A 13,507-nucleotide genomic window follows, 5' to 3' on the forward strand; every position below is an offset into this window, starting at 1 on the left:
GAACATAGAGTCTGAATATCACGTACAGAATGAGCATGGAGGTAACCACGACACATGACTAACGCGAGCAATTGACAACAGAGCACATGGAACAGAGCACTGTGTGGTGCTGAGGCTTGGTCCACAGGCATTGAAATCAGTGTTAGAACTGCTACACCAGGCATACAGCTACTGATACCTGACATCAGGGTCAGTGGCTCTGCTCATGCCATGCTTCACACGTGTCCCCAAGGCAGTGCTCTGCACTATTCTGCTGTAGTATCCATGTCAGCTTCATTGCATACATCTCTATGTCTGCTGATGGGGATACTAAATCCCTTCCCCCTGAAAAGGCCAGGTAAGGTCAAAATACAGCTTGCTCTGCCAGTGGAGCAGCAGAGGCTGGTGTAATGGTTGGTTATCCGACACAGTCAGGGTGTAGACTCCGCCACTGGCGAGCAGGGAAAGGAGGCAATGGTTCAAATTCCACGGGTTCCACAGTAGGGGGCACAAGAGCTAGCCTTACTGGTGCCCCACTCCGTGGTCGAAGGTAGAATGGTGGAGGGCACATGGGGACAGTAGCAGGGGAGTAAGCAGCTGCAATTGGGAGGCTCCCACTGAAACAATGCCACAACCGACCCCATTGTCTGTCTAACAGGGCACAGCCGCAACTGATTACAAGGATGGATCAGCTGTTCCTGACCAGTATCCACAATGCCAATCTATGTGGTCCACCACTACACCCAGCAGCAACCCTGCTGCTATCTGAAAGACCGGGTTCAAACGAACAGCAGTCCTGTGAGAAAAGCACATCGGGATGTGACAATCCGAGGCATATGACATTGTGGCTGGGCATGTGGCTGGTGCCCACGTAAATGTTCCATCGGACTACATCTGTTACCTGGCATCGCCCAGTATTTAGCCAGGCAACTCAACGGGGTCACAGTATGAGGCAAACACACACTTCTGCATTTGGATCTTGTACATACACACATAGTACTCCACCTGTGAGTTAGACATCGGGTGAAATAAGGTCGTGGTCAAATGCTGGATACCACTGCAAATGCAGTCTTTAAAATCCTGTGACACAAATTGCTGATTGTTATCAGATACGAGAATTTGGGAAACCCCTCGATAGCAAAAATTACAGCTAATGCACAACCATTTGCTGCCGACATTGTGGAGGACAGTTTGGTGACATAAGGGAAATTCGACAAAGCGTCAACCACCAACAACCACAAAGGAGTCTGCAAAGCTGGCATGCACCCTGCCCCCAATAGTGATCTGCAACTCACCAAGGGGAAAACTGATGCGGCAGCACAGCACGGTTTTGTGCACAGGCCATGCAAGCCAGTAGATGTGAAGACGTGCCTAAGCCTTCATAAGAGTCATACGCCAGTGTGATGCGTGCTGCAGCTGGAGTATGCGAGGGCACAAAACTGGAGGGATGACAACTGGACAGCTTTGCTCCTCCATGATGAGTATGAGGATGCCCTGGAGAATGCTGAGTCAATCATAGCAGAAAAACAATGTACATCACACCAAATCTGCTCCAAAAAGAGTGCCTCAGGCCACCCCACATGGACAGCTGAAACAATTTTCTGGAAAAGTAGGGCAGTGGTTGTGGCAGCTACGACTTCCTGTGCTACCGTAGGAAAATCTGGCAACGTCTGTCGCAAGACATTAGCCGAGGCAAAAATGAGGGCCTCCTGTGGGTTGAGTTCTGGATCTGGTCCCACTGGCAATCAAAATAGCCCATCTGCATTTGTATGCTGGGCAGTGGGCTGTTATTGAATGTCATAAGAATAATTATTGAGAAAAAGCGCCTCCCTACAAAATCGGTGGGCAGTCCTATTCGGCAGTTTGGAATGAAGGCCGAATAAGGAAAGCAATGGCTTGTGATTGGTGGTCAGTACCAACTTCACCCCATACACGAAAAGTGAAACTTTTTAATTCCAAAAATGATAGCCAGTTCCCTCTTTTCAACCTGTGAATAATTATGTTGCACAGCAAAAAGCGTCTTTGTCGTACAAGCGATGGGCTATTTGGTGTCGTCTGGATTCTGATGTGATAGTACCACACCACAATGCCATACTGGAATGTGTCACAGGCCAGGGTTAAAAACTTACCCAGCATAAAAGAAGCCAAATGGGGAGCACAGAACAAACACTATTGGTAGGATTGAAAGACCCTGTGACAATCTGCAGACCAGAGAAATCTGATGCCCCTTTGGCAAAGCCAGTTACGGGAATGGCAGATGTGGGTGGCTTGGGAAATGAATCTTGCCCAAAGAGGTCTCAAGGTTCTCTGATGCTGGCAGGTTCACAATGTCTCGATGTGCTCCATAAGGCTGAGGCAATCTTTGCTGAGCACATGACGCAAAAAATGCTCCTTTGGGGAAAAAGACTACATTTTTTTCTAATTTGCAATGAAGGCCAGTCTACAAACGGCGTTGGAAATCTGTCTGCAGGTTCCACAAATGCTCCTCTCGTGTGGAGCCCGTGGCCCAGATGACATTGAGGTAGTTTACGCAACAAGGAATTTCCTGAATTAACTTCTCCAAATATCATTGATAAAGTCCAGACATGAGAAGGTCCAAAAGGTGAGCACTTACACTGATAAGAGCCCACAGGAGGTGTTAAGCACTAACAAACTCCAAGAAGTGGTGTCCAGTTGCAACTGCACATGTACATCATGCAAGCTGATGCACAAAAACTACTGGCCCCCTGACAACTTTGCCAACAACTCCTCTGGGTGCGGGTTGGAATACGAGTTCATAACACACTGTACATTTATCATCTGTTTAAGATCACCGCAAAGGTGACATATGGCTTCTCAATCGTAACCAAAGGGATGGCCAACTGACTCAATGAAATAGGAGAAATGACACTGAGGTCCTGCCGACAATGCAAACTGATCCTGATCTTACGATGCATTGGGAAGGGAATGGGGTGGGGGTGACAGAATTAAGGTATTGGCTTAATGGTGTGTGGACCACTATCAGTGCAGCATGAAAATGGAGTAATTCCTGATTCTGTTTGAACAGTTCCAACATTTGCTCCTGCTGCAGATTTTATTGCTGCTCCTGGAGGCACAACTGCTCCTTCCGGCATTGTACAAATGGGTCCATGGTAGGCACAGTTTCACACTCTAAGGAAGAAAAGAAGAGTGTAACATGCACAGGACTGTCTGATGTTGCCACTTGGTACAGGCTTGACAACGCCATGGAATTAGCCTCTGTAACTAGGGTAGTTGACAGTGACTTGACTACAAGCCAGCAAGCTGAACACCGGAACAGTGAACAAATCTCAACACGTGAGTTAATCTACGGGGGAACAGAGGGTCCAAACACTGCGTAAAGAATAAGCGTGAAGGAAAACACCCTAATGACCAGCACCAGTGACTGACAACAGAGCACACAGAATAGAGCACAGTGCAAGGCTGAGGCTTGGTCCGTGGGCATTGAAATCAGCATTAGAACTGGTGGGCTACAACTATTGCCGACAGTAAGTAAATATCTGAGTCAGAGGCTCTTCCCGTGTCACACTTCGCACGTGTCTTACACAGCAGCATTCTGTACTATTTTGCTGCGATACCCGTGCCAGCTCCTCTGAAAATTACTGTTACATACAGAAAAGTGACACTGTTGAATGACTGTAGAGGGACAACTTGACCATAATTTATACCTTATATAATAAACAGCAGCATGCTTTATATGTTGATGGATAGGAGAAACATTAATGTAATGTTCAAATACAGTATTATGACACGAAATAGATGGAGCACATATGGATAGTTGTACATAAGGCAAATAGCCCAGCTATTATTTATTCAGAGAGAGTAGTGCATCTATAAAGGAAACAGTGCACAGAACACTTGTGTGACCCACTTTTCTGTACTCCACAAGTGCTGGGGATTCTCACTTGGTTAGATTAAAGAAAGACATTGAAGCAAATTGGTATGCTGTTAGACTTGTTACTGGTCAGTTTGATTAGTATGAAACTGTTATGGAAATGCTTCATGAGCTTAGATGGGAATCCTTTGAGTAAAAAAGATATTTTTGAGAAATGGTATTAAGGAAGCAAACTCGGCATTTATGACAGACTGCATCGTGATTCTGCAGTCTCCTACATTCATCTCATGTAAGGATCCTAAGGACAAATAAGGGAGATCAGGGCTCATACGGAGGTGTACAAGAAATCATTTTCTCCTTGCTCAATTTGTAAATGGAACAGAAAAGTGAATAACTAGCTACACTACAAAGTCCCGTCTGCTACTACCACACACTAAACAGTGCCTTGTGGAAAATGCATACTTTCTGTAATAAGCAGCAGCATGCTGCAGATGCTCTTTTTTTGCACTGAACTGTTTTTTCAAGCTCATAGGGTGTCAAGGCTCACAGGTCTACAAAACTGTTTTGAAATGGTACAGCATTTTTAATGCAACTGAAAATGGTGATGAAAGTGTCAATATCTTCTAACTGTATTACCTTGGTGAAAAAATGAAGCACCTCGAGCATTGCAAATAATCTAGTTCTTTCCCCGAGCACAGTGAAAGCAATATGACATGAGTTTTATTCCTCTCATAATGTAGAGAATTTCATGCTATGCTGTAAAGTCAAGTGCCAGCAGGCCACTCGGGAATGACAGGGAAGAAATCAGCCAATCGCACGCTCACCATACCTCCCTCCACGACGACAACACGACAGGAGCGGACCGTGCACGAAGAGGACATATGCACTGTGACAGACTGGTGACAGCCTAGTTCAAAAGCAGCTTCAAGATTAGTGACTTTGGTAGCAACATCAATTCTAGTAACTTTGCTTGTACTTTCTATGTTGCACAGACTGGGGATTGTTTATACTGAAGAAGATAGATTATTTTGTATGTCGCCTTTTGCTTGCCACACATCAGTGTAACTGCCAAAGTTAAGTATTGTAATTTTGTTTTTGTAATAAACCCCATTAATATCACTTGTTTGATTGTTTGTCTAGTGAACCGAGTATGCAGGCTTCCTAGACACTAGACATTTGGCAACGAGGTGAACAAACACCATAGCAACAACCTGTTACCAGAGCCAACAGCCTAGACAGACTCTCTGTTTTGTTTTGTCGTGGGTCGCTGAGTAAGGTGAAAAACTGCACTTCCTACTACTGACAAAAAGTAATATAGTTTCACAGTACCTGATACCCTGTGAGCAATGATGTGGGCTTCATGCTGTTGCAACCTCTCGAGCCCTTTTTCATTAAACTGGTGAAACGACACAAGAGTGGGTCACACAAGTGTTCTGTGGACTGTTTCCTTCGTAGATGCACTACTCTCTCCCAATAAACAATAGCTGGGCTACTTGCCTTCTGTACAACTACAAATGCAATAGCTCAGTCCTCACCACAAGCTGCAGATTTACGCTCCAATACTGGTAACAGCTTGTCCGAGAATCTGGCACCATCCTCGTAGGTGTCATCTCCATTACTGCTACCATCAACATACGCAAACTTATTGCCGACAGTGGGATTAATACTCGTGTTGGCCAATATTCTGGTGACCTTGACAATAACATCCTGTACAGAAACTGTGGAACCTCTTATATCTGAACTTGAGACAGTTCCAGTGGCTGTGCTATTATCCATATAAAGATCTTTTTCAAGACAGAGTGACAACAGCTCCAGTAAGGCACTTATTGCTCCTTCCTCCACATATAGCTCTGTCCTCGCAGTATCGCTTTGAGCCATCAGGTTTCCACGAGCACATCCCAAGCAAACCACTGTGTCTCGTCTACCAGGGTATTTTTTCATTAGTTTTACAAATAATCCAAAGCAACCATCATAAGCAATAACTGTGTCACAGCACTCATCACGGCATCCTTCGTACAGTCCAGATTTAGCACCTCTGACTTCCATCTGTTCCTGATAACGATTTATTAAAATATTCCCATCCAAACCAAATTAACGAAGGTAGAGGTATTACTTTTCATTCAGCCCTCGTACATAATGGGTGCTAATTTCAAACTAGTCCCCATACACTGATCACCCAGAACAATGTGACCACCTACCTAATAGCCGGTATGTCCACCTTTGACACAGATAACAGTGGTGACACATCGTGGCGTGGAAGCAATGAGACCTTAGTAGGTTGCTGGAGGGAGCTGGCACCACATTTGCACACACAAGTCACCTAACTCCTGTAAATTCCAGGGAGGGGGACAATGAGCTCTGACACCACATTCAATCACACTCCAGATGTGTTCGATTGGGTTCAGATCTGGCAAGTTGGGGGGCCAGCACATTAATTTGAGCTCATCACTGTGTTCCTCAAACCACTCCACCACACTCCCGGCCTTGTAACATGACGCATTATTTTTCTAAAAAATGCCACTGTCATAGGGATACATCATCACCACGAAGAGGTGTAAGTAGTCTGCAACCAGTGTACGAAACTTCTCGGCTATGATGGAGCCTCACACGGGCTCCACTGGACCCACAGATGCTCACGAGAATGTTCTCCAGAGCACAATGGAGCGGCCATTAGCTTCTCTCTGGTCCACAGTACAGGTGTCGAGAAGATGTTCCCCCAGAAGACGACCGATTCGCACCCTCCCATCAGCATAATGTAGAAGATATCAGGATTCATCAAACCGTGCAACTCTCTGCCACTGCTCCGACATATAGTGCCGACAGTTATTTGCCCGTTCCAGTCACAGTTGCCAATGTCGTCGTGTTAACAGTGGCACACGGACGGGTTGTTGGCTGTGGAGGCCCATCATTAGGAGTGTTCAGTGCACTGGGTGTTCAGACACACTTGTACTCTGCCCAGCATTAAAGTTTGTGTTAGTTATGCCACAGTTCACCACCTGTCCTATTTTACCAGTCTGCCCAGCCTACGACATCCGACATCTGTAGGGTGGCCGCCCAATCCTATGATGCCTGGACGTGATTTCACCTTGCTTTCTCCACATGCAGAAAATACCCACCACAACACTCATCGAACATCCGACAAGTCGTCCAGTTTCTGAAAGGCTTGTGCCGAGCCTCTGGGCCGTCGCCATCTGCCCTCGGTCAAACTCGAGCTCGTGCGCCTTTCTCATTCTACACACTGACAGCACACTCACTGATACTACATGCGCCATGCATGTGTCTCACTAGCAGTCATTCCTAACCAGGTGACACTGCTTGGATGCGTTTACACCAATAATAGCTCAGTGGTCATAATGTTCTTGCTGATCAGTGTATACTCATTACAAACCTTATCCTTAAGATTGACTCCACGTGATCATTGCAAAATGCAAACCTCTACTGAGTGCAGTTTTCATCCATGTCTCTTCTTCACATCCCATATACCACTGTTGGAGATCATTACTGGTCTAATTGCTACTTTGTATTCTTTGCCTTTGCTTCAAATAGGCATAGGATCAGCTTAGTCTAGTGGTTTCAAAATTGTATAGTATGATTTCTGTTTCAACTCTACTGACACACAAGCTAGCACACAGTAATGCCTCTCTGCAGCACACATACATCCCTCTCAATTTCTTGACTGTCTTCTGATAACAACACCTTATCATCAGCATGCAAAAGTCAAATCATTCATAATGATGATGAACAGGAATGGGTCAAGAGCCAATGCCTTGATGTACAATGAAACTGTCTGATTGACCAACTGGACTCCTGGCTCATCCAAACACGGTTTTACGTATCAGCAATAATGTTTATGTAATATTCAGCTATGCTGCATACTCTCAGAACCCACCATATGATTGTTGGAGAATGTACACATTTATGATGATCTTCCATATTTTTAATTTATGCAAAGTAAGTTCCACTGCCAATGGCCTTGCCGCAGTGGTAACACGGGTTCCCATCAGATCACCGAAGTTAAGCACTGTCGGGCTGGGCTAGAACTTGGATGGGTGACCATCCAGTCGGTCGAGTGGTGTTGGCAAGCAGGTAGCATTTTGATACAGTCTGCTGAGCACTGTTGGCAAGCGGGGTGCACTCAGCCCTTGTCAAGCAAACTGAGGAGCTACTTGAGTGAGAAGTAGTGGCTCCGGTCTTGGAAACTGACATAAGGCTGGGAGAGTGGTGTGCTGATCACATGCCCCTCCATATGCGCATCCGGTTACTCCTATGGGCTGAGGATGACACAGCGGCCGGTCTGTGCCATTCGGTCTTCGTGGCCTGTTCGGGAGGAGAAGTTACACTGCTCTATAGTGTCCGCCCCCATAGCTGAGTGCCCAGTGTGGCAGAATGCCATGCGAGAGGCCTGGGTTTCATTCCCGGCCACGTCAGAGATTTTATCCACTCAGGGAATGAGTGTCGTGTTGTCTTCATCATCATTTCATCCTCATCCGACACACAAGTCGTAGAACTGGCATCAACTAAGATGACTTGCACTAGGTGACTGGTCTACCCAACTGATAGCCCTAGCCACACAAACATTTTACTGTTCTATAGTTTTCACAATCTTGCACGTTGCATTTATAGAAAGACATCAGTCTACTTTTCCTCCATGCATCTGGCATTACTCCACATTTCACTGCGCCATTGAGGAGTTCTGTAAGCAATGTGATGCCATTTACTGTGAGGAGTTTCCATAGTTCACATCTGGTCTGGACCAGTTGCTCCACAGTTTTGCATTTTTTTATAGCTGTACCTACCTTTTCTGTGGTAATCTCATTTACAGAACATTGGATCTTGCAGTTCTTCTTGCAATAATAATGGAATTGCAAATACACTTCTCGGGTTTGCTGCCAGATTGTATTGTGTAACTCGCACAATACGATCCGGCAGCAAACCCGAGAAGTGTATTTGCAACAGATCCATCGGAAAAGCATGAAAAGTCACAATAATAGAACTGTTAACATATAGCTTTATCCATTGTTAACTGCACACCTTTATTATTACTTATGTATTTACTTGTTATGAAATATTTGCCATAAAGACATTTGTTGCTACAATTCTGCATCAGCAAATGCAAAAAAGTTCTGTATCATATGTTTGGCAAAAATTTTGCTTCCCTAAAATTAAGTATTTATAAATATGCTCACAATAATAGTAACACTTATTTACAAACCACTTAAGTGGGAATAGTTGGAGTAAATCTGACAAATTTAAAAATACAACAGAAACCCTTTATTTATGATATCTCCAAAACTAAAACAGAAAGAAGAGGGGATACAGCACAAAGTACTCGACACAGTCCCTCCAAATTCTCACCTTCAATAGTTGCATGTCTTACCCTTTGTGATCTCTCCAGCCCGTCCCCTCTCCCCATTTTCTCTAAAAGAACTGTATTGTTCATATTCATTTCTTAAATATATACAAGTGTGATAAATAATCATGGCATAACTTCTGGGTGTGTACATACTCATTTTAGTATGGTGACACAGGATGAAATACAGAACTGGTCCAATACTGACACACCATTAAAACATTTGATAGAATGGAATAACATTAGCTTCAATATCTCAATGATACCACCTTCACATGTAGATATATGCATCAATATGACAAACTGTGGACTAAAGAAAGTAAATTGTTCGTAACATATTTGTTTTGTTTATTGTGTAAAAAAAATTTGTTTTAAATCAAAAGTAATTCTTGGCTGACAGTTGTTATGCCATGTGGTTTGAAAATGTTTCTGTTAAGAGTCAAATCAGACGGTTGGGTACATCACAGAACTGTTGAAATATGACAAACACTGTGAGGCAATATGAACTGCATACAGGACATTATATTGTGGGAAATGGCTACTAGTCATCCACCCAACAAGGATACCAAACAGAGAATTAATATGTCTGGTGTCTACAGTCGACAGTTGTACAGTCAGTGACGAAGATACTTGCTGATGGCGACAAGAACAGTATAATTTACCTCCTAAAGCACTGTCCACAGAGAACAACATTTGTGCCTTGACAAACTTAGGCATATTGTACCATCAATTTGTAGTCGGGCAGTATGTAATGTGCTAATCATCTATTCTCATCGAAATGTGTGTGTTTATTACAAAAAACAATATATTGCTAATTGATAAAATTTTAGTGTTTCCTCATATCTGTTCTGGTAAATGAGGAAATGGTTCCAGTTCAGGTAAATGTAATGATAGTTCTTAAAGAGGACACCTCTGATTTCCTCTATTAACCTTCTGTTACTAAACAAAATCTGTACATCTAACAATCTCAACATCAGTTAATAGTGAAACTCTTCCACACACATACATACGTACATACTATGCATGCCACCATATAGTGCATGGTGCAGGGTACTTTGTATAACTGCTTGTTATTCTCTTTCTTGTTCCACTCGAAAACGGACCGAGGGAAAAGCAACTATCTATATGCTTCCGTAAAAGCCCTGATTTCTGTTATCTGGTCTTTGTGGTCCCTACACAAGATGTATGACGCCAGCAGTAGGATCATTCAGCAGTCTGTCACAAATGCCAGTTTTTTAAAATTTCTCAACATTGACTCACGAAAAGAATGTCTTCTTCCCTACAGGGATTCCCATTTGCATTCATGTAGAATTTTATAATACTTGCTTGTTGATCAGATCTACCCATAACAAATCCATCTTCTCACAGACCTTGAAGGTGTATACTCATAGTTTTGTTTAATTTCGCATATCCTACACATTTGCTTGAAGCTCTTGAAGCTCACCTTCTATCTCATAACTGTCTTGTTTCAATTGAGACTTTTTTCTATTACTCCCTTCATACTTACAATATCTTTTGCTGTTAGCACAAGTTCTTTTGTTAAATAAGTGACCATTTCATCTGTCTGTATAACATTCATTTTCTTAAACACTGAGTTCTTGCGTAATTTAATCTCAACTACTTCCCTATTCTTAAACAAATAGGCACAAAAACATGAAGGTGCTACAATATTGGGGTGACAATAGCACTTCACACAAAAAGTTATATAAATTGAATAATTGCCTGTGCCAGATGTCTGATGCATCTGGTCAAAATAACCTAGGCCTATACCAGTGAAGTTTTGCAGGACTGGAATTCAAACCTCTTTTGTTGGTGCACCTGGTTTCTACAATACAAGTTCAATGCATGTAAGTATCTTTGTTTACCTGTTCTGCTCAAATACAAAATGATTGTTAGCTAAAAAACAGACATTGTATGAGGTAACGGGTTAGTAAATATGTTCCATGGTCCTCCACCTTTTCCCTCACACTGATCTCTTGTTAGCGATGATTCTCTAACTGTTTATACGTGTCACATGGTGGGTATTCAGTAACTGGACATATGTTCACTGGTAAGAGAGCACTGCTACTTTCCTTCCAGGTGGCTGTATATGCTCCCCACCCCAACAACAAATGTCCAAACTGATACTGCCTGACCAGTGTGTGTGTGTGTGTGTGTGTGTGTGTGTGTGTGTGTGTGTGTGTGTGTGTGTGTGTGTACAATCTAACTTCTGCACCATTTCAGTGCAGTAATGTGTTCATTGTAAATAAGTATTATAGTAGTTGTATTACACGTTTATTACCTTATAAATAAATAAATAAACTGTTTTATTTTAAATTCAGTGCATTAGTATTTGTAGAATGATTCTTTCATATAGTGTTCATTAAAAAATGACGATCATTCCACTTGGGACCTATGGAATGGTACATTAGCTTATTTGTTTGAGTTGTAAATATGTGTCATGTATTGTTGTTTTTGTGACATGTTCTACATCCTGAAGGACCTCCTCAATACAGATCAATTGGAACAAAAGTAAATCTAATCTAATCTAAAAGTAATGGATGTGCCAACTCTGGTCAATGCTATATCACACAAGAAGATCAAAGCTGAAAGATGGCACAATCCACAGTGCACTTGACAAGGACTACAGTATGTAGGACCTTGGTTCATGTCCATCTACTTTCCTACTTCATAATGACTTTCCCCCAAATATAATGTTCACTTTGCATAACAAATAATTCAAAGGACTGACATAGGTACTATCCCTTACCAAAAAAATTATATGATTACAAACATTTATTGATACAAAAGTACAAAATGACCAACTCACATATAGATTTGAAACATGCATTATGTTTTTGAAACTGATGATGCAGTTAATGTCATAATGATGCACACCACGAGACTTGTGGTCTGCACAACTTACTACCAGCATTACCTACTGCAATAAAAAAGTTACAATGGTGTATTGCAAGGTATAAAATTACCCGATGCACTTAAAATAACAATAATATTTTGTGATCACTATGAGGACAAACTGACCTAAGATGACAAATACCTGACAAGGAACGGTATGCATCCAGTTTCACTGCACACTAAGGAAAATATATGCATTAGTACATTCTCTGGAAGTCTTCTTCCCCAGTCACTTTGTGCATCTGTAGTTTCATCCTTGGCATTGATTGACTCACCATTACTATGCATAGGTAGTCTCTCACTTGAATGTCCATCTTCAGAATGGTGAGTTTCACTTTTATCAGTATTTTGTTCTCTCAAACAGGGATTTTTCAACATGGCTAGTTGAGTTGTCGCAGCCTCAGTTCTATAATGCCAGTGTTGATTAAAAAAGTTTTCTGGTCAAAGGACACACTGATTTAACGACTGTCCAGTCGTATGCAGATGCTTAACAGTTTGTTATCGATACAATTTTCTGTATCATTCAGCACATTTATCCCTTAGAACTTGCACAGCTGCTGTTTATCAATGGTGTTTCCACGTTCACTGGACATTCAAAATTATTTCCATTTTCTTTGTTGGTGGTAAACAGCTAATGGCACCATCTGCTAAAAACTAATGCGTTTTGAGTCCAAGAACTTCACTTTTGAGAAATCTGTTAACTTCCACACGTCCAAAAGTAGCTCAAGATAGATTTTCACATTCTGATAGAACAATAGTCTATATTTTATTTTCAGTACACAGGGTAACTGTTGTGTTCCTAAGGGAGAAAAAATACAAAGGATAAGAAACATTAAAACCTGTAAAAGTTTAATTTTTTTGCACATGTTAATTATGAGTCAAATAATAGCAAGATTAGATCTCTAAGGCAACTAACAATCTATATACTGCAATTTACATTCACATCTCTTTCTTTTGCAAGCATTGCTCAATAGCAGAGCATCATTCACCCAAGGCAGAGATAAGTGTTGGAGAATCCCAGTTTAGCACAGAGATTTAACCCATCATAAATAGTCTCACATTTTATTACGCAGAACACTACCTCATTTTAGGAAAAAATACTGAACTGTTATATAATAACTGTATAAAAAGGAAAATTCACTTGAGAAAACTATAAAATTACAAAGGGACAGAATATATTTATAACAGGAAGTGAAAATCCAGCACTACCAACAGACATAGTTAAAAGTCTCATTTTTCCTGGCCTTATCCAGTGTATTCATGGGTCAGGATGTTAATCTGTATTTGGCAATGTTAGAGGTAGAAGCTGCTTGGGGGCCCCTCCTGTCAACACCCCCCCCCCCCCCCCCCCCTCACAGTGAAGGGTGAGAGCATTTTCAAGATGATTGTGAATCATGTAATCTGGTATTCACATAGTTGGATGTGGGAAA

At 42.2% G+C, this 13,507-nt stretch overlaps 1 protein-coding gene and 1 pseudogene across 2 annotated transcripts in view; one reads left to right on the forward strand and one right to left on the reverse strand.

Moving 5' to 3' along the window:
• LOC124555223 (F-box/LRR-repeat protein 6) overlaps positions 1-12,589 on the reverse strand; it is a 198,306-nt gene extending 185,717 nt beyond the window's left edge. For both annotated transcript variants that reach the window (XM_047129076.1, XM_047129077.1), the window contains exon 1: positions 12,220-12,589. In XM_047129076.1, the coding sequence (XP_046985032.1) occupies positions 12,220-12,455 (236 nt within the window). In that variant the 5' untranslated portion in view covers positions 12,456-12,589. The remainder of the gene's footprint in view (positions 1-12,219) is intronic.
• Positions 7,796-7,913, forward strand: LOC124557265 (annotated as a pseudogene).
• Positions 12,590-13,507: the final 918 nt, after the last annotated feature.

Source organism: Schistocerca americana, chromosome X (assembly GCF_021461395.2).
Source record: "Schistocerca americana isolate TAMUIC-IGC-003095 chromosome X, iqSchAmer2.1, whole genome shotgun sequence".
NCBI lineage: Eukaryota > Metazoa > Arthropoda > Insecta > Orthoptera > Acrididae > Schistocerca > Schistocerca americana.